The sequence below is a fragment of the Eleginops maclovinus genome, chromosome 9, assembly GCF_036324505.1.
Source record: "Eleginops maclovinus isolate JMC-PN-2008 ecotype Puerto Natales chromosome 9, JC_Emac_rtc_rv5, whole genome shotgun sequence".
Lineage (NCBI taxonomy): Eukaryota > Metazoa > Chordata > Actinopteri > Perciformes > Eleginopidae > Eleginops > Eleginops maclovinus.
The window spans coordinates 5,412,298-5,437,591 of NC_086357.1; the positions used below are offsets into that span (position 1 = coordinate 5,412,298).

The window sequence follows — 25,294 nt, forward strand, 5'->3', positions numbered from 1 at the left end:
CTATTTCAGACCACTGATATGTACGGAAGAGGATTAGGGCCACATAAAAATATTTTCCTGGTGATGTGAAAAATAATGTCATTTTTTTTTGTACTGAAAAAATGTCAGAATTCTGAGATTAAGTACTCATTGTGCAGATTGGCCCATTTCAGAATAATATATATGATATGTTTTGAAACAAAATTATTGATCATTAAAGTGTTCTCAAAGCTGGTAAAGGTGCAACTAGTTTTAATGAGTTTGTATACTGCAGGGTAGCTTGTGAATTTACTCCAGGTGAACTAAAGTCTGATTTAAGTGTTGATTATATTTCACATCTTAATCCAAATATACCAGGTGACTAAAATGAAATAAATAGATGTAGGGGAGTAAAAGTACACAATTGACCTCTGAAATGTAGTGGAGTAGAAGTACTAAGTAGCATAATTATTTTTGCATAATAATGCATAAAAAAGCATGTTTAGCTTTAAAGTATCTCAAACTTGTACTTAAATACAATACTTGAGTAAATACTTTAGTACTTTACACCACTGTGATTATGTAACTGTGGTGCATATGATAAGTAAATAACTTGAACTTTATTGTCTTTTTAACCTCAGTGTTGTATCGAAATGAACTGTCAAAAGACACTCCAAAATGAAAGGATACACTATCTCAAATATTGTTATCTCCAGCACAGCTAAAAACCTGTCTCTGGCATCTCTTAATAAGGTCTGGGAAATGTCTCCAGACTCCACCGGAAATAGAGAAATCATCATCCTCCCGAAAATGGAAACGTCAACAAAATGAGGTGGTGTTTTTGAACATTTGGCAGAAAACAACACTGTTGCATACTTGTCCTGCTCAGGAGGACTACAAGAACATCTCCTTGTTGGAAGTTGCAGTTTTTAAACCCTTGAAACGGTGAGTTATTTAAACTGAGTACGGTGCTGCTGCTGCTGACCGGTCACTGTTATGTTATTTGTCAGATGAGCTGGACCGATCGAGCATGCAGGCATTCAAATGTCAGTTCCTAAAACACATGCTCCGTCCTTTATGTTTTGACACTGGCAAGCGGGTGAGTAAGTCGATAAAGTGGCTAATATATGGCTAACATTGAAAGGCGAATAGAAAGGCGAATAGAAAAGCGGAAAGAAACGCCATGTCAGATAAGTGTCCCAGAGGAGATGCTAATGTTAGCTAGCTGTTATTTTACAATGGGCTGCTGCGGTGAACTGAATGCTATGGGCAGTTTCTTGGTTTTCTAGCTAAAACATATAAATGTAGCGAGCCTAGTGAGTGACCACATAGTTACTCGTATGTTATTTCTGCATATTGCTTTAGCCCTTCTTTGCTCATGTTGTCTCGATGTTATTGTAAGCGTTGGAAGGTTTTACGTTCTGAGGTATGAAGCGCTCGAGCTCAACCAGTGCGGCTGAATGTGGCGCGTGACTTTCCAGGAAATCAGCTGACAGACAGACAGACAGACAGACAGACAGACAGACAGACAGACAGACAGACAGACAGACAGACAGACAGACAGACAACATTCAGTGTAATCCAGTTTTGATATGTTAACAACTGCTGCCTTAAGCCCTTTTAAACAAAGACAAGTATACAGTGTTACCAATCTCATTCCATACTCGTGCACCTCTGCAAACTACACCAATGTTGGTACATTTTGTTGTATAAGATGCTTTTTCCAAGCCTAATGTATGCTAGAGGAAATAAGTCGTTCAGCCTTGGAAAATGTGCAATCTTTTTTCTGCAAATAAAATGGACAGGTTTTACATAAAAAAAAGAACATAGAACATGACATAAAGAGAGACAATTGAGTCGGCCGAAGGTGAATAAAATGGAGACCAACATGTCCAGTAATACATGTACCTGAATGTTGTAATAAGATTAAAGTGCAGCATAGACATACATCAACTTAAATCATTACAGTTTTTGGTTTAAGTTTTAACAGAAGAAGAGAGCAGCAAAAACATGTATGTACAACAGTTATCGTTTTAAACTCCTTTAAACGTTTCATGTGAAATACTATCACTTCTACAGCAACATGGGGCATCAAAGATCCTCAGTTGAACACATGCCTAAGGGCAGAATGTGCTGATGCTGGTTCTTATGGAACAGGAAATTGCAATTTTACAACAACTTAAGTTCATCCTGCTAAAGAAGGAGTGTGAATAACTTTATCAAAACATTTTCTGGATATGAGACCTAAAATTCTTGCCTTTTCTTTTAATAATAAAAAGCAGTTTCACCTATATGGCCTTGATCTGGTTGATTTGAGTCTGTTAAAACAAATGTTTCTAGCTTGGGCTTGTGGAGTGTGAGAGTCCTGGAGTATGCAAGAAGCTTTGTATCTTCTTATGATTTATATATATTTAAGATATAAGTAATGTATTTTATCTCTCTGACAGCAATTGTGTTATCAGGTGACTCATTTCAGTCTGGTGACTTTTGAGGGAAATGCAAGTCAGCACTTCACCCTCTTCCTTAGTTTGTTTTTGTTTCAGAGTTATATCCTGCTCTCAATCCATTTTCCAAATTCCGAAAGGAGTGTTTCTAGAGGTCATTCATTGAGACTTGACAGAATGAGTAAACATCTCTGAATTTTTCATCAGCATCTCATGCATCTGTAACTATACATACATTGTTTAATCAGTTAATTGAGATGGTCTGTGGTTGGCCAGCACTTCAGAACTTCGTCTTAAATAAAAGCTTTGAGAATAACACAGCCAAGGGTCTTGGCTGAGTTGGCTGCTAATGCTGTACTGTTTGCTTTAAAAGAAAATAAGCTTTATACCGGCTTTTAAGATGTTTGATGTCATGACCCGGCTCTTAGGCCATGACAGAAATGGTACAAGGAACCAATGTAGTATAAAGTATTTTCTATAATAACGCAAACAAGTTACCTTCAGGTACAGAAGGAAATCAGTTTCAGGAAACAACACACAGAGCTAAGGAGGCCGTCGCATGGAGTTACCAACACTCCAGTTACCAGCCCGTCTTTTTTCAACATAACCACCGAAAACAAAGTCTCTCCTGTATGAGAGTTCACATATTATTATGCATACTGTGATCATGAGGGCCGACTGTCACAGTGCGTACATTCACTGGGCAAATAATAAAACCACTCCAACTTAAGTTACGGCAAAACATGCCATATTTATTTTTTATCCATTTATGATTTTTGGGGTTTTCCCTTTCCTGTAGTGTGTCTATAAAGGTTTCTGTGCATGTAAATGGTCTGCAAATGTTAAAATCCATTTGTTTAATTCTGTAACATAGTGACATCACTTTTTAACATTTGCGCTTCTATTGGCTAGCGCTCCAACACAGTTTACATGATAGGCTAATGGGCGCAACATCTCTAAGCTGTTGACCAACCACAACAGAGCCGGCCCGCTAACCAATCAGAGCAGACTGGGCTCTGGTTTCAGACAGAGGGTGAAAAGAGGTGCTGCAGCACAGGCAGTATGAGAACAATAAAGAGCTTTTTAAACCTTAAAGCATGGAGACATGTCCCAGTAGAGACAAATTTAAGGCCCTTTAAACATAGCAGTCTGTCATATTGGAGAAAATGTCATTATCAGCATTTCCTTCTAGAGATTTTATCTGCCCATATCGATGTTGTGCCAATTTTATTCTGCTTTCGAGTCAGATGGAGTGTAGATCTCCCTTATTCTATTCTAGTGATGTATTTGCTTTATAGACAGCTCCTCCCTTATCTGTAATGTGGCAGCCTCTGGTAGCTTGTTGTATTTATCTGTTACAGTTTGTGGAACAGTGAACATCTCAAGTGTCAGTCTAAAGAGCTTCATAGGGCTAATAGGATAAATTCCTGTTACTGCAGCTTTAAACCCCTGAGCAGGCCGGGCGGCTCCCCTCACTGACTGATTCCTCTCTCTGTCCCTTCAAGGTGCTTCTCAGAGGCATGAATGACTTTGCAGTTCTCAACACGGGGCGGAAGATGCCCCTGATCGGACTGGGAACGTGGAAGAGTGAGCCAGGAAAGGTAGAGGCTGCACTTTTATAACTTGGTTATTATGATTTCTCTCTTCCAGGTGAATTTCATAAAACAGCTGCTCTTTGGCAGCTAGAGTGAGAAGCCAAACCCTTTAAAACAAGTCGGCAATACTATCGTATTAAAACTAACACACCACCTTATATATTGTAATTATATATTGTGCACATTTCCAAACTCTTGTTTTTATTTTGTGTTCATAAAAAAAAAAATCCCACAGGGTAAATATCTGATTGCAGAAACATTTCATACATTAAATCAGAATTTTAATCTTGGTAATAACTTATAAATGTATGTAAAGGGACAGGTATTTAGAGCATTTGATCATCTTATTGTTTCGATTATTATGGTCTAAAATGTTTGGTTTCAGTCTCACCGCTCTCATTAAAGTCTTGGTGAAAACAAAAGATTAGATATAATATGTGCTGCCAAAAGAACCAATAAAGTTGCTGTTAAAAATATGCACTTATTTTTTGCCTATTAATATTTGCATTATGTGTATTCATGACTACAATTTGAATAGTAAACATGCATTAGATGACTTGGATGACTGCTTATTGACAAGATCACCATATCAACTTTATAAGATGTCCATTTTGCACAATCTGCTGCCCCTAGTGGCCAACAATATAACATGTAATAGCATTTCCTGACCAACAGCACTCCCTTCTTTCCACCACACAGGTGAAACAGGCAGTTGTCTGGGCCTTGGAGGCTGGATACCGCCACATCGACTGTGCAGCCATCTATGGCAATGAGGAGGAGATCGGAGAAGCCTTACAGGAGACGCTAGGCGCCGGAAAGGTAAGACAACTTCACCAAAACTGCATTAAACTCAAAGTAAATCAAACTATCTTAACTTGTTATCTGTGCACCAGGCCCTGAGAAGAGAGGACGTGTTCATCACATCCAAGCTGTGGAACAACCGACATCACCAGGAGGACGTGGAGCCGGCCCTCCTGAAGACCCTGAAGGACCTGAAGCTGGAGTACCTGGACCTCTACCTCATCCACTGGCCCTACGCCTTCCAGTGAGCGCTCCCTCTTCCAAGGTCTAATACTGACATGATTACCTCGTTACCCTCAGGAAACCACCTTCTGTTTTTCTGACATAACGAGATAATTATCTTCCCATATCAATCCCAAGGTTCATGGGCTCGGAAAATATCTAGCTAGACTCCTTTTTCGAAGTAAATACTTGAAAGCAAAAATATAGTTTTTCTTTTCTACTTCAGTCTGTCCTTTACGGAAGCACTGACGGCAGGTGAGGGACATTCTGATGATCCATATTCAATTGAATCGGTTCCTCCCCTTGTTTATGACTTTTATATAGGAAAAAAAGTTTCTCAAAAAGTGTTTTCTTTTTTTCAATTTTCCAATGTCTACTTCATCCGATTTTCCAAAAGGTTTATCGGATTAATTGTTGGTGTGTTGTTGTAATACCTATATATATATATATATGCCACAAGGGGCACCAATACAACATGTTCCGAATAAAACAAAATGCTCTAATGTTTTTTTAGGTGAGTTTAAACAAGGTACATATTATTGTATGTTAGTAGGAAATATGTATCATGACAAAAAGTGATTGATTACATTATAAATGAAATGACTTCTTCAACTATACTCTTTTATCAGATACCATAGCTAACTAAGGTATGGGTCTTAAAGTAAGAAATAAAATGGAAAGAGAAAATCCTCCTTTAATTTAATTGAAATCTATTCTTTTTTAAATCTTCCTTTTATATTTGGCTCCCACTCTGTATCTCCCAGACGAGGAGATACCGCTTTCCCCAGGAAGGAGGACGGCACCCTGCTGTATGATGACGTCGACTACAAGCTGACGTGGGCTGCCATGGAGAAGCTGGTGGAGAAGGGCCTGGTCCGATCCATTGGCCTGTCCAACTTCAACAGCCGGCAGATAGACGACGTCCTGTCCGTGGCCAGCATCAAGCCCACCGTGCTGCAGGTACAGTGTGTGTGTGTGTGTGTGTGTGTGTGTGTGTGTGTGTGTGTGTGTGTGTGTGTGTGTGTGTGTGTGTGTGTGTGTGTGTGTGTGTGTGTGTGTGTGTGTGTGTGTGTGTGTGTGTGTGTGTGTGTGTGTGTGTGTGTGTGTGTGTGTGTGTGTGTGTGTGTGTGTGTGTGTGTGTGTGTGTGTGTGTGTGTGTGTGTGTGTGTGTGTGTGTGTGAGAAAGCGAGATGATCAGAACTTCCTGTAGCATGTGTCGAGTTTAGTGTTCCAAAGCATGTCGATGGTATCTGTGCGTTGTGCAGGTGGAGGGACACCCCTACCTGGCCCAAGTGGAGCTGCTGGCCCACTGTCGGGACCGGGGCCTGGTGATGACGGCCTACAGCCCGCTGGGATCTCCGGACCGGGCCTGGAAGGATCCAAGTGAACCGGTTCTGCTTCAGGAGCCAGTGCTGGCCATGCTCGCAGAGAAATACAACAAGTCCCCCGCTCAGATTATCCTCAGGTTAGCTCTCTCTCCTGACTACGTGAGGGCGCTATGTGTACGTACTGTTTTAGAAAACTACACACTTTTTTGTTAGAGGCTGTTTAAAGATTAGGTTTCTTTAAATCTAAAAGTCCTACAATTTTAGATTTGATTAGATTATATTAGATGTACTTCATTGATTACAATTTGGGAAATTGTTTTAGTCTTAGCAGCATGCCTAACCTTGTGAGGCATGCACATGAATTCAAATAAATAAAAAGTAAACCTAAACAGTAAATATATACAAAACAACAGTAGAAAATAAAATAAACAGTACATATTAGGGCTGTTTTCGACTAAGGATTTTCATAGTCGAATCTGATTCATCAGATTTTGCCGTAGTCGACTGATAGTCGAACCTTTTTTTTTCAGATAGCAGCTTTATATTTTTCCGTTTCAAACAAAAGAGCTCAAAAAACATGGTAGGTGTGAAACAAATACCTTTATTTATTTAAAGCCAGATGAACGAAACTGGGCATATTAAACACCAGTTCACATAAAATCGGAACAAAATGGCTTCAAAAACAACAACGTGCCAAAACATGCCTTTATCGCTCAGTTAAGAACCTATTTCTTGGCTTTTAATTCACAGTTTACACTCGGGAATCGGGATAAAATAAATAAATAATTAAACTTATCGCAACAGCCTGGAACTAGTGCAAAATGACATAACACTTCTTTCCAGCCCTGGCCCTTTAAGCTCCCATCGCCTGTCCATCTCCTCGGACAGCGTAGTCTTGATGATCTTTGTGGTTCGACTGTCGTCCGCATGCACCACCAAATGTCTTTTTTTAATATTCATAAGCATGGGGACAGTGGCAGACAGGGATGCATTATTTTCTCTGCCAGAGTGATCATTGGTTTAAGAACAGCGACAATGTCCTCTGCTGTGCGCCACTGTGATGTGGATAGCTCCAGGTCACGATCGGACCGTTTGCTCACACTGTCATCTGTGAGCACGGCTGAAACTGGCCCCTTCTGTTCGATCAAGCGATCGAGCATCAAATAAACAGAGTTCCAACGGGTGACAACATCCTGCATCAGTTTATGCTGAGGAACATTCTGTTGTTTCTGTTTATCTTGAAGTGCTGTGGTGGCCTTTGCGCTTTTTTTGAAATGAGAAACCAAGCGCCTTGCAGCAGCAACAGTGTGGCAAATGGGGTCCTGCTTCAGAGCGCTGTTTATGCAGAGTTGTAATGTGTGGCCCGCGCAGCGCACCCCTTTCATATTTCCCCAGGAGGGCTGCTGGACCAACTGGTTGGTGCACGCAACCATGTTTGCTGCGTTGTCATGCACCACAGAAACGATCTTGGTACTTGGAATGTCCCACTCGCAAATGATCTCCGTCAGTTCTCGTACAATGTGATCGGCTGTGTGACTGTCCCCCCTTTTTGTTTCTAAAACAAAACTCTCCAGTCGCCAGTCTCCAGTGATGAAATGTGATGTGACTGTGAGATAAGCCTCCATCTGAAGCGAGGTCCAGATATCAGTTGTGAAACTGACAGCTTCACAGTCCTGTATTGCCCTGTATATCTCTGACTGTGTCGATAGATATTTTGTGTGCACGATATCCATCACCGTAGCTCTTGTAGGGACGGTGTAGCCTAGCTGTGTGCGCAAGAGTTCTTTAAATCCCCCACCCTCAACAATGCGCACAGGCTCATATCAAGTGCCACAAACTCCGCAATCTGTTCAGTAATTTCCCTTTTTCTCTTCTCTGAAAGTGGTGGTCTCAAATCAAGTTTTTTTTTTGCGTTAATCTCGGGGCCGCCGCTGATGCAGACGTGCCGGCTGAGTTGTCGTCATGACACTGCGGGTGTAACTGTAAATGATAGAATAATATAACAATAATATTTTAATGCCTGTATTGATAAAAGACTGGTAGAACTGTTTGTTTGTTTGTAAAGTTAACAAGCCTTACCCGCTTCAAATGATATGCCATGTTGGTTGTCGTCGTGTGATATGCAAGAACCTGCTCACACAACTTACACTTCACTTTCTTCGGGTCATCTTTAACCTTTTCAAAATAGTTCCACACTTTTGATGTCTTTTTAGTAGCCATTGTGAGCCAATAAATCCGTAAACACTAACGGTCCTGTGTGCTGCTCACCTGCGCTCATTTGGATTGCGCAACTGCAGTGGGTGTGATTTATTAATACTGTAATAAACTAAGACTACCATTTAAACGAACAAATCATTGAACTCTTTATGAACATAAAATAGACAGATTTTGCTTTAAAATAGGCTTTTTTATAACAAAAAAGACATTCTATGTAACAATTAATGCTCGGCAGCCGCGGGCACCCCATATAGTCAGAATGGTATGGTCTTTGTTGTATAACAACATTTTACGAAGATTCGACTACGAGGTTCATAGTCCAATCAGACCTCTCCGAATCGAATAGTCGAATATTGGAGGTCAGTCCTAGTACATATACACATATCAACAGGGGAATACGACTCTATTGAACATAAATGATCTAAATAAGTGAGTGTACACTACAATGACCAACTTTCTACCAACAAAATACTACTTACTTTATACAAGTGTGTGAGTAATTTAGGTTTTTAAATCCATTTAAATGCAACAAGGTACAGTGTGACAACAATATATGCAAATAAATGAATAAAGTTTATTGAAGGTCAAAGAAATAAAACAATTTAGCTTAAAATGGTCTAAGAAAATAAAAATGTGTAAGGCAAGGGAAGTTTATTTATATAGCACCTTTCAACACAAGGCAATTCAAAGTGCTTTTCAAAAAGACATTAAGAGCATTAAAAAGGTGCAGCATAAACACATTATAAAAAGGCATTTAAAAACAGTCATTTAAGAGCAAAGATAATGAGATAAACACAACAGGTATAAAATACATGAATAAAAGTCACAGTGCAATGTCAGATAAAAACAGTTCAATTAAAAGCAGCGGCAAAAAGAAATGTGTTCAGCCTGGATTTAAAAGTAGTAAATGTAGCAGCAGCCCTGCAGGGTTCTGGGAGTCTGTTCCAGATATTTGGAGAATAATAACTGAACGCTGCTTCTCCTTGTTTAGTTCTAAGTCTGGGGACAGAAAGCTGAGCCGTTCCAGAAGACCTGAGAGTTCTGGATGGTTCATAATGTAGCAGGAGATCACAAAGTATTTTGGGCCTAAACCATTCAATGCTTTAAAAACCAGCAGCAGAAATTTGAAATCAGTTCTCTGACAGACAGGAAGCCAATGTAAAGACTTCAGAACTGGAGTGATGTGATCCACTCTCCCAGTGTAAAGACCTCAGAACTGGAGTGATGTGATCCACTCTCTCAGTGTAAAGACTTCAGAACTGGAGTGATGTGATCCACTCTCTCAGTGTAAATACTTCAGAACTGAAATGATGTGATCCACTCTCTCAGTGTAAAGACCTCAGAACTGGAGTGATGTGATCCACTCTCCCAGTGTTAGTGAGGAGCCGCAGCATTCTGAATCAGCTGCAGCTTTCTAATGGATTTCTTAGTGAGACCTGTAAAGACACCATTACAATAGTCCAGTCTACTGAAGATAAAAGCATGGACAAGTTTTTCTAGATCCTGCTGTGACATTAGTCCTTTAATCCTAGATATGTTCTTCCGGTGATAGTAGGCGGACTCAGTAACTGTTTTAATGTGACTGTTGAAATTCAGGTCAGAGTCCAGGACTACACCTAGGTTTCTGGCGTTATCTGTTGTTTTGAACATTGCTGACTGAAGCTCAACACTGACTTTTTGTCGTTCCTCCTTTGTTCCAAAGAGAATTACCTCAGTTTTGTCTTTGTTTAATTGGAGAAGGTTCTGACTCATCCAGTCATTGATTTGTTCAATGCACTTACTCAGTGTTTTAATTGGAGCATAGTCTCCTGGAGAAATGGTAATGTAATGTGTGTATCATCTGCATAGCTATGGTAACTTGTTTTGTTGCTTTTCCTTATCTGAGCCGGTGGTAGCATGTAGATGTTAAAGAGAAGAAGCCCCAGGATGGAGCCTTGAGGAACCCCACATGTCATATTTGTCAGCTCTGATGTGTAGCTGCCTATAGAAACAAAGTGTTTCCTGTCCTTTAAGTAGGACTCAAACCGATTTAGAACTGTTGACGAAAGTCCCAACCAGTTTTCTAGCCGGTCTAGTAATATGTTGTGGTCAACAGTGTGAAATGCAGCGCTGAGATCTAATAATACTAACACTGAGATTCTGCCACTGTCTGTGTTTAAGTGGAGGTCATTGAAGACCTTAACGGCAGCAGTCTCGGTGCTGTGGTGCGGTCGAAAGCCTGACTGGAACAAATCAAAACAGTTGTGTGCATCCAAGAAATTACTCAGTTGTTTAAAAACTAATTTTTCAATGATTTTACCTAAAAAAGGGAGGTTTGATGTGGGCCTGTAATTATTCATTGCTGAAGAGTCCAGATTATTCTTTTTTAAGAGCGGTTTAATGACTGCAGTTTTCAGGGCCTGTGGAAATACACCTGAGTGAAGAGACCTGTTTACTATATGAAGTAGCTCTAAGGACATGCTATGATAAACTGTTTTGAAAAAGCTTGTAGGTATAATATCAAGGCAGCAGGAGGAGCACTTCAGATGTTGAATGATGTCCTCTAGGTCTTTATCAGTAATCTGATGGAATTGTGTCATGGTGTTTGAATTGATTTTAAGTGGACTTAAGGACAATACATTTGCTGTACCTGATACAGAAACACCGACTGCCTGTCTGATTTTCTGAATTTTGTCAGAGAAGAATGAGGCAAATTCATTGCAGGCCTGGGTGGATTGAAATTCAGAGGTTACTGACACTGGGGGGGTTGTTAGTCCCTCAACGGTAGCAAACAAGGCACGTGAGTTGTTTGTGTTTTTAGCAATGATGTCAAAGACTGTCGTGCATTTTTTAATTCCAAATTATAAAAGCCAAGTCTTTCTTTATAGATTTCAAAGTGAACCTGGATATTTGTTTTTCTCCACCTGCGTTCAGCCTTTCTACACTCTCTTTTTTTCTGCTCTAATAAGGTGTTCACATATTGAACAAGAATCTAATGTACACATTTCTACATTCACATCAACATCAGACGGTTTTAAACATGTTTTCATTTTAAATCGGTTTTTATTTAGTATTTAAGTTCTAAAATTGTTATTGGAGGCAACCACAGAAAGTTTTTTTTAATGCAATAATACAGGAATATTAGCAAATAGAGTAAAGTTGTGGCTACATTTGCACAATATAAGTACGATGATGCTCTCGTAGTGTTTGAAGAGCACTTTGCCTTCTGTTTTCCTCACTTTATACTTGGAGTGGCTGAAATAAGTCTGTACATTTTAGCAGAACTCTGTTTTATGTGCAGGTGGCAGACACAACGAGGAGTGGTGACAATCCCTAAGAGTGTGACGGAGTCCAGGATCAAAGAGAACATTCAGGTGGAGTAGCATCTCACTCACAGCCAATCAAAACATGAGGCTATTATTACAATGGGTGATCTTTTTGGCATTTTGAGAAAAACACTTTACAGACAAGTTTTGTATAGATATGGCCCTACAATGTATTGTTCAGATATTGCACAACAGGAGACCATTAACAGGAAATGCTGTGCATGTGTTTATTATTGTATGTACAACTGTAGATCAGAACAACACAGTTGGTGTTTGGTGTTGATGAAGTTTTGTCTGTTGTCAGGTGTTTGACTTCACCCTTGAAGCGGAGGAAATGAAAACTATCACAGCCCTGAACAAAGGCTGGCGCTACATTGTGCCAATGATCCAAGTAAGTGGGCTTTATGTGCTGCATGGTTAGTAAGATATTAGATATGGGAGGTTGGCAGCAGCAGAGAGGGTGGGAGTGAGTCTGTGGAGGAGGTCAGTCAGGTAGGATGGGGCCATGTTATGGAGGGCTTTGTACAACATTTATTTACAAGCCCTTACAGTTTAGCAGTGAAGTAGCTCTTCTCAAGCAGTTCTGTAAAAAGCAAAGTCAGTGTGTGTGTAACGATGAAACTCTGGACTGGATTTGAGAAGCTGTCAGGATGAACGTGACTATGAGAGGGAAATGCATTCAGTCTGTCTCTGGTGTTGCAGGTGGAAGAGAAGCGTGTTCCCCGGGATGCAGGTCATCCTCACTACCCCTTCAACGACCCATACTGAACACCCCCACTGCAACCTGAATCTGTGCCTTCTACACCCCCACACCACACATCACTACTAAATGTTCCTGCAGTTTGTCTTCGTGTCACATCCTGCTCTATCATTACAACATTTGAAGTTATGGTCAGTGATAAGGAGGGGAGAACCTGGTATGGCTGTGTACGTGTTATTTTTAAATAAACATTTTGTTACTTCACTTCTACGCTTCTTTATTTAACCGGTGGATTATTTATCAATGTGAGGTATTGATCCACCAGTTTTGTATTGTGCCGATCTAAATCTAGAATTAATAATACTGAACAAGTGAATTTAATTTAGGATACTGTATTGTCCTAAAATGCCATATGAACACCGTATGAGACTTTGGAGGACCGAGGATATTATTAAGGTGCAAAGGTCTGTTGTCAAGTAAACATTTTTACAGGTTTGGCTTTTCTATGTTGAATCATTTAAGCTTTTAATTTCCTATTTGGGGATTTATTTTAAAGGGGCCCCCTATAATGCCCATTTTCCATGTTTTAAAGTTCAAAAAGCTCTTTATTTTTCTCATACTGCCTGTGCTGCAAGACCTGTTTTCACCCTCTGTCTGAAACCAGAGACCAGTCTGCTCTGATTGGTTAGCTGGCCGGCTCTGTTGTGATCGTTTAACTGATCTAAAGATGTCCCGCCCCTTAGCCTATCACGTACAATGTGTTGGTGGGCTAGCCAATAGAAGCGTGAATGTTACGTAGTGATGCTATTATGGTACGGAAGTAAACTAAGGAGAGATTTTAGCCTTTGCAGACCATTTAAATGCACTAAAACCTGTATAACACATTACAGGAAAGGGAAAACCACAAAAAGCATGAGAGAATGAAGATCATTTAATAAAAAAACCGTTAAATCATTATTTCCTCTGAAAGCACAAAGTGGCAATGAATGATTTACAGTTTAAATATGTTTTTTACACAGTTTTATTCACGTCATCTCGGTTTAATATAAACAATACAAATCATTTAGAGAACAGCTTAATTCATACACAGAGGGCACACATGAATTACAATTTGACACCTTTACAACTTTGTGACATGATTTTATAAAACGCATCACATTCTTCTTGGCATGTTCTCTGGACTGGTAAACAAATACTGTACATCCTTCCCATATTATAAAAATATGATTAAATTATGTATAAATCAGACAGTAATGCAGGACAGTCCACAGCAGGTCTGACGGTCACCTCCTACAGCTCCTCTCTGCCGGCAGGCCCAGTCTGTGGTCTCTGCGCTGACGGATGACCTGTGCAGAAATGAAGAAAATGCAGGTTTTAGAAAATCACATTTGATTCTTTTAATGCTATTTGAAATTTAGAATGCAAAACAAATTAAAAATAATTTTGTTTTCTGTTCATTTCATGTTCTTTATCTCGTATTTAGGGTGTACCGAATATTTGGAAGCTTGATTCACAACACTGAAATTCCAGTTCTAAACTGCTTCCTTTTGCATGTCGTTTTACATTTTGCGGTATTTTCTGCACAGTTGCAGCTAAGGATCAGGCTTCACTTATATTTATATTATACTTTTTATAGAGTTTGATTTGAGTGGTGGCTACTTATGGTTGTTTCATTGGGTGATCCAAACATTTCCAATACAGCCAGAGCAACTTAAAGTAAACATTATTGTAGAAAGAGATGTAATCATTTCCGAAATATAAGTATGTTGTTTTTCTTGCATGCCTTCAAAAACATATTTATGTCTTATTTTAGGTTGATATCATAAAATATGACTAGACATTCAAGGCATTGAAATACATCGCAAAATCACATTGCGGGTTGGTATAATACTGACAGATGTTCTTATGAAGCTCAGCTCAAGTTCTTTCAGGAAGACTGGATGTACATTCACTCACTCCAAAGCTGCATATAATCAGCTCATCATGGGCGTTCTCTTTAACCAATTCACCTCTATCTCCAGCAGCCAATCATTGTGCTGTGAAAGCTTTAAAATGGTTTTCCTGTCTCCTGCAGTCAGCTGTGGTTTCAGGTGGTTTGCTGCGGCCCGGCTCTACCCCATCCACCTCCATTCATCATATCCAGCGCCCAGGAGAGCTAATCCAAAGACCTCATCCCACCTCTTCTTCCCATCTCCTCATCTCCTCATCAAATCCAGATATTCAACATCACCACCAGGTCTAGACCCCGGGTGGGGTTTCCTATATGCTAAAGGCTGTATTTCCCCTTTCAGATATCCGATATCAGGATCGGGGTCTAACCGCCAAAGACTATAACATTTCTATGACATGGCGTATGTGTCAATAAATGTTCTTCAAACAAACATGAAGTCTTTCCTGATTGAAATACAATGAATATCAGATCAGTTACACCACTGAGAGAAAATGCAAAAGCGCTGTGTTCCCATAATACTGCGCTGAGGGCTCTCAGTACACCTGTTCTACCGGGGGGGCCACCAACAGGCGTTTCTTTTAGTAAATCTAGCCATCAGGATTATTCGACTATACACCAGAATGTGTGTGTGTGTGTCTGTGTGTATCTTCACCTCCTTGGTGTCCTCCAGCGTGGTGTATCTGTAGTCTGGGGGGCCCAGGCTCTGCAGCAGGCTGCAGTGGAGGTGTCGGCTGCTGTCGATGAAACGCCGCGTCATGGCCAGCTGCTGCTTCAGCATCTCATTCAGCACAAACACCGCCGGGTTAAAGGTGCTGAGAGCTGAGAGGACACACACACACAAACAATTAAAGAATCAGTAAGACGTAGAAAAGCACTTTCATTGGGTCAAAAATAAATATTACACTTCCCAAAGGACTGTGTTACATTGAATTCTAGTATGCAAGGGGTCATTTAGAGGTAGAAAGAGGGGTAAATGTTGGCAACACTGGCTTTTACCACTGATTTGACAAATAGATTGTACATACAAGTAAAATACTAGAATACCTTAACTTAAAATTAGCCTAGCTCCAACAACTAACACCTATAATACTCACCAATGAACATCTTATCTTACCTTATCTTAATATATCCAATCTTACCCGCATTTCTGTCCAGGCAAAGTGACTTGTGTATGCTAAGCTACGCTAGCAGCATCAGTAAAAAAGTGCACTTCATAGAATGAGGAACTTTTCTTAAAACTTGTTTTTTTATGCAAAGCGCATGATTTGATTTCAGAAACATTTTGCAGACGTATTTTTTAAATGTTTCTGACACACTGGGACAGACAGTAGGACTGATTTTATGTTGTACACCTTACAGCGTGCCCTCCGGTATATTTCTGTGTTGTTTACATATGATTAGTAAAGCTGCTTTCATGGATTTAGTATTTGGACAGAACCCCAAAGCGTTGTTTTTGAAAATGTTTATAGTTATAGTAATAATGGTTATCTATCAACTCAAAGTACTCCTGTAGAACGTATCAGCATCTCCCTGTAGTATCACCAAGTTTAAATCCCAACCTCAGGGGTCTGAGCGGGACATTTAGCATTACTCTTGTACTTAAGGCTCCATTAGTAACCGTCTTTAAATGTGCAAGTTAAAACTCTTATAATCAACATAACAAACGTCTGAGCCTTTATGTCCCATCTCAAAATGATGTCTATGTGTGTTCTTGTTGTGTTTCCTTCTGTTAGATAGGCTCTTACCTTCCACCATTTCTGCACTGAGAGTATGAGCCACCACCGGGGAGGGATCCATGTAAGTCAGATCCGCTGCAGGACGGAGGAATGCTGAAAAGTCAGAGAAAGACAAAGTTAACTTAACTAATGGGAAAGAGGAATAGCTTCAGGGAATCTTAAAAGTACCACAGGATCAGTTTGGAGCAAAAAGACTTGCATTAAAACAGAAAAGGTTGTTTTATGTGGAGAGGACAGAAATCAGCTCTGACAATACCTCTGGAAACTGAGAAGATGAAGTGGACATTTTGGAATTATAGTAGAGATTCATATCTGACACTGCTTTGTAACTGTTATTCATGTATATTATACATGCTGTGTTTCCAATGACTGTTTTTAAATGCCATTTTATAATGTGTTTTTGCTATTTCTTAATGCTGTTAATGTCTTTTGTTTTGTAAAGCACTTTGAATTGGCTTGTGTTGAAAGGGGCTGTATAAATAAACTTGCCTTGCCCTATTGTAAAATGAAAGAATCCTGGTACCTTGACTACTGTACGGAAACGTTTGTTTTGTCAGGATGAGTGTTGTGTTTGTTCTTGTAATATTCATTTTGGCCACAAAAGGCTGCACTACCCTTATGTTCTAAATAGAACCTAAAGCATTCATATTTTTTTGTCCAGGTAAGTTTTCAAAGATGTAAGAACGGGGAACATTTTCTTCCACCTGTTGCACTGAGGAAAAAAATACAAGTTAAAACATTTTTCACCTGCTCTTAATTCAATAATACAGGAGAGAAAACAAAGAGGAAACGACAGAAAACGGATCACCAGAAACAAATCTTGCTACAGTTGATGATTAATGGCCCTTCTTAAATATATGAACACCATGAACAGCAGACTGACCTGCAGGCCCTGTGTGAGCTGGAGGATCAGGCTGGGTCTGAACGGCCGCCTCTTTTAAAATCTTTCTGGTTGAAGCACGCCTCCTCGCCTGGCGGGAGGAGTTCCGGCTGCCATGTGACTTGGAGGATCTGCTGCTGCGTGTTTGACTGCCATCTGATGATCCTGAGCTGCAGGAGCGCCTTGTGTCTGATAAAGGGCTGGAGTAATCCTCTCCTGTCCTCCCACGGTACGAATCTGAATCCGAAGCTTCCTCTCTGATCTCCGACACATCCTCCCCTTCCTCTCCATCTCCCTGCAGGTGCTCTGAAACCGCGCTCACACTTTGATCCGTCCTGCTCACACTCTCAAAGTCACTCTGATAGTCCACCTCCTCCTCCTCATCCTCCTCCTGCTTGTCCTTCTCTTTGAATGGTGGTCGCTGGTGATGTCTGTTAGTGGATCCACGCAGAGAGGCACTGTGTTTGACGTCACTCTGTTTAGACTGCAGGGATAAGAAAATACATCAGTCCAAGGAGGCGTTCAGGGGCTCCAGGAGATCCCAAATAAGATGTTACATTTTACTATAATTGACAGACAGTTCCCCAACTTGTGGATGCAAGGTGATTATATTAAAATGATGTTTACACCTTCTTTTTCCTGCCTTCAAAACTACAAAAACAGGCACTGCATGTTTAAATCACTGGTAATCAATTGCCCTATTGTGTGAAATAATCCCATAGTATTTAGAAACAATGGCAAAAATGACAAGACATTCTTCTTTAAAGTGATTTCAATATAGAAAAAAATCCAGATGAAATAAAAGAAATATTTTGTAACTTAAATTTAGAGTACTTGTAATTGTGATGGAAAATTCTGGAGCAATGGAGACGAAACTCAGAGACACGGGGAGAGCTGGAACTTGCTGACAAACACTGAAGGTTTATTCTGAAGTTAACGGCCGGAGAATTGACAAGACATTTGCTGCAGCCACAAGTTGACAGAGCGGTTGCCCGACCAATTCTGAAGAACTCTTCTGCAGTCCCAGGTTTTAACCAGTTCAGAGTGTATGATCAACATTCCTCATCAGCGAGACTAAACAAATATGGATCCTGAATCTAACTAGAGCTGTCGTCCATGGAAAAGAATGTCCGCCAGGGAACCTACGTTCCAGATAAGAAGGGCTTCTAGATGTCCCTGAACAATAAACTATCTCATGTCAGCTTGTGCTCGGTGAGAAACTGGCAACAACAAAGTGACCAAGCTGCCCTCCTTAAGAGATTACAGCAACCCCAAGGCCAAAGAACTATGCCATGGGAAAGCAGACAGAGGAAGGAGAAAATCATGAACTAGGTCAAAGGTTAAACACCTAAGCAAAATATTCCCTAACACCTATTAGCCTGTTTCATTACCCACCTCTTTCTCTGGGGTTTCCGCAGTAAATCCCAGGGTAGCAGGGACAAGGTCGTCCAATGTCATCACATTCATCTTGAAGTCTGCAATAACACACGATCATACCAGAAGTTTATAACAGACAGTGTTTATCCACAAACACATTATCTAGTGAGCGTCTATTTCTAGATACAAAATATATGTGAGGCACTTGGTTAGAGAAACTATCAAATGAATTCATTCTAGGTGACTTTATTATGAGACGGTTATGTCATAACATATTATAATTCCCCCATAATTCCCCCCTGGAGAGCTTAAGAATGGTGCCTATACATTAAATACAAAGCTTATAATAAAGTTGTGATGCAATGAAAAAAAGGAAAATCATGTTTGCTTTTTATTCAGACTCTAAAGTTATGTACCTTGTGGTCCATCTAGGATGCATGAGGTGAGAATAAAGGATAACACATGATTAATACACAAAACCACACATGCTGAGCATCAATTAAGCCGGAATGACTCCTCAAATCCAGAAATGAATCAGCATTTTAACACTTCTGGTTCCCTTGTCTGGAAGTTAATGATCTTCTTTCACGTGTTTTCGGTTAAAATCATTCAATAAGGTTAACAGAAGCTTAAAAGATGATCACGTCTTGTCAGATGAAACAAAATATGTGAGTAAATACTAATAACAGCATTACTAACAAGTGTCTTAATGCATCATCACAGAACATTAGCCGCCTTTAGCTTAGCGGTAGTGATGTGAAGCCATGTGACTGTGATGAAGTTCCTTTATAGCCTAAAGGTTGCTTTTAAGCTTCAGAAATCACAAAGTGGTGTTAATATGTGGAGGTTATGATGCTATAAAAAACAGTAACCTGTACCTGCAGTATTTGTTTTTGTTTCTCAAATACTTTTGTTAGTTTATAAAGCTATTAATGGTCTTGGGCTTGGCTATTTATCAGATCTTTTTTAACCAGTGAACCCTCTAGAATCCTAAGACATTCTTCTCGGGTCTTTTAATTAAACGTAAAGTGAAAACAAACAGTGATCATACTTTTAAGAGCAAACTAAAGACCCATCTTTTTAATTTGGCTTTCAATTGAATTGTATTTATTGTAATTGATATTTAATTTATATATTTTTTCCTCTTTTCTTTTTATTGAAGTATTTTTCAGGGCTGGTTTTAAGTGTTTTTCTGAAATACAAAGTCTGTCTATCTGGTGGTAGTATCATCATTATTTTAGGTATGTGAGGCGCTTTTGTCTATTAAAAATGCTTCATACATAAAGTTTGATTTGATATGATAAAGTCGTGTCCACAGATCTTATTTTCTGCAAGGTACTGAAACACAATGGAGCTCTTGTGATGCTAACATCGGAGTGTGTACAAACACCCGTCATCACGGCCTCACTCTCTGGACTCCTGATCTCAGTTTCTGCAACACTAAGAGACTTCTCTCACCCTCAGAGGAACCTGCACTCATCTCGCTGTGGGGATCCTCAGAGAACAGCTCCTCCAGAGAAAGCACCTCACCCCGGCCCGACATGGAGGAGAGGGAACGCTGTGGACGAGGAGAGGGAGAGGGGGAGAGCAAGGAAGGGCTGAAGTGGGCATGAGCCTGACCGGTGAACCGAAAAGGAGACCCGCGGCGAGGAGGAGAGGCAGGGGAGCGAGGTGCTGGGAGGGAGGATGATGAGGGAAGGGAGGGGGATGAGGAGCGGACCCTCTGACTGCTTCTGCTCAACATCTGTAAGAGAAGGAAACATGAAAGGGTTTTTGACAATAGAAGCTGTCTCTGTACATCAGTGTTGCTTCTGTTTGAGAGACGCACATTTGTTTGAGAGAGAAGAAGAGGTGTTTTGATGAATCAGTAATCATTTGAAACTTTTCTCAGTAAAGCTGTCCTTGAACATGTTTGATTCACAATTATAATATGTATTGTCCTATTATTGTGATTAAGGTTCCAGAGGCTGTATGAAAGCATCAAAATGCACCTATAGAGACTAAAACTGTAGGAGGATAAGAGAATTCAAAGTGGTGCAGAAATTAGGATATTAGGATAATTCTGCTGTCACATTTTACACAAAGAGAGCATGAACTTAATTTGGGTGCCATTATTCATGTTTATGAATTATTCATATATTTGAGGAATGGAATGATGGAAGAGGTTCAGTTTTGTTTAAAGGTCCCCTATTGTGCAAAATGCACTTTTTGCTGTCTTTTATACATAAATGTGTCCCCGGTGTGTAAGGAGACTCACAAATTGTCCGAAAATACAACCCTCTCTCTTGTCCTCCTTACCCACATCTCTAAACACGGGGGTACAAACGAGCTGATCCAGATTTGCTTCGGTTGTGATTTCATATCGGAAATGTGGGCTGGCTTTACATTGAACTCCTGGCAACGTCCGGCCCACGTGACACGTCCCAACCTATCGTCCCCCATATAAAGTCGCGAGCTGTTCTTATTATACATCCATGGCGGAATCCCCTTGAGTAGGCAGCTCTTTGTGTCTGTGTGTTCAGCAGGATGTCTGTTGGAGGGACTTTGAGTTGTTGTTTATATAGTACATATAATGTCTCTGTTCTAGTGGTAAACACTGAGAAGTGTTTCAGAAATAATGCTGGATGTGGTTTGGAACATAACATGGCGTTTAATCACGGCAGCGTTTAGCTGAGTTTCTTCTTTAGAAACTTCTCTAAGAGAGAGCTGCATGACGCTGCAAAGGGGCGTGGCCAGCATCAGCTCAGCTCAAATTTAAAGAGACAGTCACAGAATCAGCACTTCAGGAACAGGGCTGAAATAGAGGGGTATGAGGCATGCTGCAATGGGATCTGTTTGGTATTTTGAGCAAAACACTTCACACACATATTTTGTATAGATATTCCCTACAATATATTGTTAAAATATAGCATAATAGGAGACCTTTAATGTTATACAAACTCTTACAAATATAACGAAAAGCATCTTAACATATATAATAATAGTTTTAATGTAGTAAAATACCTAATTAATCTGTCATACAGGCTGGGTGTCAATCAGTGCTGTTGAGGAAGTCAGTTCCTTTGAAGATAAAGAGTTTATGTTTATTCAGTTTATCTAAGTATTGAATTCTAAAGAGAGATTGGCCTTTTTATGTTAGTTCAGTTAGCTGATAAATGTAAGGTTTGTTTATTAACCAGCCCCTTGCTGCCCGTCATTTAGCAAAATGGTCCCTGTTTGAGCAAACTGATTATTCATGGTCTAATTTAAATTGTATTATCCTTGTGTGATCTGTACTGTCCTGTATTTCATTCTCACTGTTGCTGCTTAAACTCCTGAATTTCCCCACTGGGATGAATAAAATACATCTTATCTTAATCTGTCCGGAGAATAACAATACAGAATATAGATTGCATCACATGTAGTGATCCTAATGCTGTGACAAAAGACTGACACCAAGCAGAAGCTACCTTCTCTGCTGTTCTTCTAGAAGAGCCTCTGAAGCTGTTGTCTTCTGAATCCAAGGATTCCCCGAGCAGCTTCCTCATGTCCTCCTCATCACTCTCCAGACTCACGGGCTTCCTCTCAAGTACTGCTGCGGGACCTGCAAGCTCAGCAGCTCCGGACATGGACTGCACACCAACACCTGGACTGCTAAACACTGCAGCTGTCTTATTCTTGAGGAAGTGTTTCCCCCTCAGGCTCTGCTCACTGTTGGACTGTGCTGAGAGTCTCACAGGGGCCTCCGGGGACAGAGATGCTGCTCTCATGTTGGGGGTCAGACTCTCAGCGGGTTTTGGCCCCTGATCCTGGACCTGCATGCGGCTGCGGACGCGGCTCTCGATTTGAGCGAGTTTACTCAGAGCAGCAGCCTGGGAGCCGCGCTGAGAAGATGACACACTCCTGGCAGATAAATGAAAAGAAAAACACAGCGGTTGAGTTTCAGCAGCAGAGGGAAATATCAGAACAGGAAATATTGTTAGCAGAATCATTGGATTGGGTGGTAGAAAACAACAACACCAACAACAACAACAACAACAACAACAACAACAACAACATTAATCTATGTTTACGCAGAATCTGAACAGATGCATAATAGGGGACCTTTAAAGTTGTCGTTGTGAATTGTCGTAGTTACGTATTACTTTACAAATCAAGATTTAATAACATAACATAAGAGCACATTTGTGAAAACATTTTTTCTTATTAATCTTGTAAAAACATGGTTTAATTGTTCCAGCTTCTGAAATGTGAAGAGTTGCTCAATTCGGCTTTTTCCAAATTATTTTAATAATTTTGAGTTGGTTAGACAGTAATAAAAAATGAGCTTCACCTTAACCAACTACCAAAGTAAATCTTGGTTTTACTTTAACGCATGAGTAAAAAGTCAAATTGGAAATTTACTGCATAAATACATTAAGTACATTCTCCTGATTATACTTAGATCCCCATGCAACATTTGTAATGAGGACTTGTAACAAAGTCAATTTTACAGTCAGGTAGTACTGTTTTTACTACTGCATACATACTGTACCTGTTTTCAGGCACCTGCTGCATATGGCGACTGCGGACAGGAGACTGGCTGCTGTGGATGGCGGGTGGTGGAGCCTTCTTCAAGAACCTGTTCCCTCCTCACCCAGAGAACTCGGAGGTCTCAGATCCTGGCAGAAGAAAGACCGATGTTACATTGACATTAAATTCACTTCCTGAGCAATCCAATATCAGTTAGAAATTAATTCTGAAGTTGTTTACCTTTGTAGGATGACCTTCACCCTGTGATGCAGCAGCAGAGGTCAGCATGGTGTCAGCCCCAGGCTCAGGAGCTGAACTCACCGACGACAGGTCGCTGACATCCGACAATAAAGCGTGTGTGTGTGGGGAAGAGGATCTGGCTTTAACCGACCCACCCACAGCATCCTGAAGGGAAGAAGAAGAATTAGCATCGGATATAAAAAAAATCACCTGGCTGGAGTAACACCACAGGTATGTGAAACCTTTAAAGATGTAGACTCACTGAGTGAAGCGACCCTGCAGACCCCCGCACAGACCCGGCGGCCCCTCCGCCGCTCCTCTTGGCGGACAGCAGGGCTTGAGCTCGGTCCAGAGCAGAGCTTCGAGCGCCTCGCTTCCACATCTTTCAACCGACACTGTTTCTAATACTGCCTCTCTAACTGTAACATAATACAACTCCGATAAAAATGTGACACGTTATTATAACAGCAGCCCACCATGTTTGGGCTTTTTCATCAAGCTTTAGAGAGAGTAGCGTTAGCTTGCTAGGCTAACTCTATACGATGCACGTCATTTCGAGGCATTTCAAAGCATGCTACAATTTCGCTTAAATTATATTACATAAAACAGTTGATGTTTTGCCAACTTCTGGTCTTGTATTGCCTACTTTTTGCATAGCAACCACTTGGGCATCCCTTGTCTCCATGGAACGGCTGCCTTCTTCTTCTTCTTCTTTATATAAACTGGTCATGTCGGTTCCTCATCCGGGTACTAGCGCCAACTACTGTTCATTACGTCAGAGGTTCTCAATTGTTTTTCAGCCAAGGACCCCTTACAAGATAGAGAATACATCAAGGACCCCCTTATTCTGATTTGTGATTTTGGGCTATATAAATACAAATTGACTTGACATGTATGTCCCTTGGAATAATCTGACGTAGCCTATTTTTTACACTTCTATAGTCTTAGTTATGTGAAAGAACAACACAAGAGAAATGTATTAAAAAGATATTAGATATGTATTTAAAATATTTGCATCATCTCAACACAGAATACCTATAAAACAATCAATCAATTAGCTGCAAGTAACACTGTACCTAAACAAAATATCAAAGGAAAATCAAGAGAAAAGTGATCATTTGAAGTCCATTTCAGAACCTACACACACACACACACACACACACACACACACACACACACACACACACACACACACACACACATACACATAAAGAGTCTTAGTTAATCTTAGTTAAAATTAAATGATTTATAAAAGTCTAATCACAAAATAAATGCAGGCTATAAACAATTGAACACATGCCTGCATCGCAACATATATCAAGTAAATTGCAAAACAACTGCAACTGCATTGCTACAATCCCAAACCACTACTTGTAATGGCAGCCAGCTCTGGACACTATTGGAGTGATGCAAGTGAAGACACACATATCAAACTAAATCAATAAATTCAACATATCTGACATTTCTGTTGCTCACACACATACACACACACACACACACACACACACACACACACACACACACACACACACACACACACACACACAGGGGTTAAAGTGGGCCGTAACGAACCAGAACAGCATTCCGACACCTTCGATTAATAAGTAAATGAATCTGATTGGCAGTCTCATACATAATAATGTCAAGCGAGTTCACAGGGCTGCCAACTCTCACACAATTGACATTTTTCACACGCTCTCAGCCACAAGTCCATTTTCTCAAGCAGTGAAAAACAAATTCATAACGGATAATGTCATGGTGTGAAAAGAGGACACTTCCTAGGCCCTGCTGTGGTGCCTTTGAGCAAGGCACCGGACACCTCCAATCCCCCTTCCCCAATGCTCCCCGGGCACTGCACGATAGCTGCCCACTGCTCCTAGTACTAGGATGGGTTAAATGCAGAGGACCAATTTCACTGTGTGTGCTCTGCTGTGTGCATGCTATGTGACTAATAAAGAGGGTTTCATCCTCCGATTCTACTGCACATTGCGCAACAGCAGCACCAGGCAGCAGACCATCTGAATAGCGAGAAATATACACAAATGTATT

General features: G+C 40.4%; 2 protein-coding genes across 3 annotated transcripts; one reads left to right on the plus strand and one right to left on the minus strand.

The window, feature by feature from the left end:
- Positions 1-718: 718 nt before the first annotated feature.
- On the plus strand, positions 719-12,834 carry akr1a1b (aldo-keto reductase family 1, member A1b (aldehyde reductase)). Of its 2 annotated transcripts, none has more exons than XM_063890892.1 (9): positions 719-903; positions 3,908-4,003; positions 4,697-4,816; positions 4,891-5,042; positions 5,785-5,980; positions 6,286-6,485; positions 11,846-11,918; positions 12,175-12,261; positions 12,573-12,834. In XM_063890892.1, the coding sequence occupies exons 2-9, from the start codon at positions 3,923-3,925 to the stop codon at positions 12,636-12,638; spliced, it is 975 nt and encodes a 324-aa protein (XP_063746962.1). In that variant the 5' UTR covers positions 719-903; positions 3,908-3,922; the 3' UTR covers positions 12,639-12,834. The 2 variants fall into 2 exon arrangements, with proteins under 2 accessions (XP_063746962.1, XP_063746961.1); XM_063890891.1 differs by lacking the exon at positions 719-903 and adding an exon at positions 949-1,057.
- Positions 12,835-13,512: 678 nt separating this feature from the next.
- c9h19orf44 (chromosome 9 C19orf44 homolog) lies at positions 13,513-23,938 on the minus strand. Its single transcript, XM_063890746.1, is given in 11 exon segments — positions 13,513-13,916; positions 15,174-15,340; positions 16,267-16,350; positions 17,141-17,621; positions 18,533-18,612; positions 19,973-20,258; positions 21,964-22,396; positions 23,028-23,122; positions 23,125-23,154; positions 23,246-23,410; positions 23,508-23,938. Coding segments are annotated over 11 exon segments (2,004 nt in total). The 5' UTR covers positions 23,628-23,938; the 3' UTR covers positions 13,513-13,853.
- Between the last annotated feature and the right edge of the window lie 1,356 nt (positions 23,939-25,294).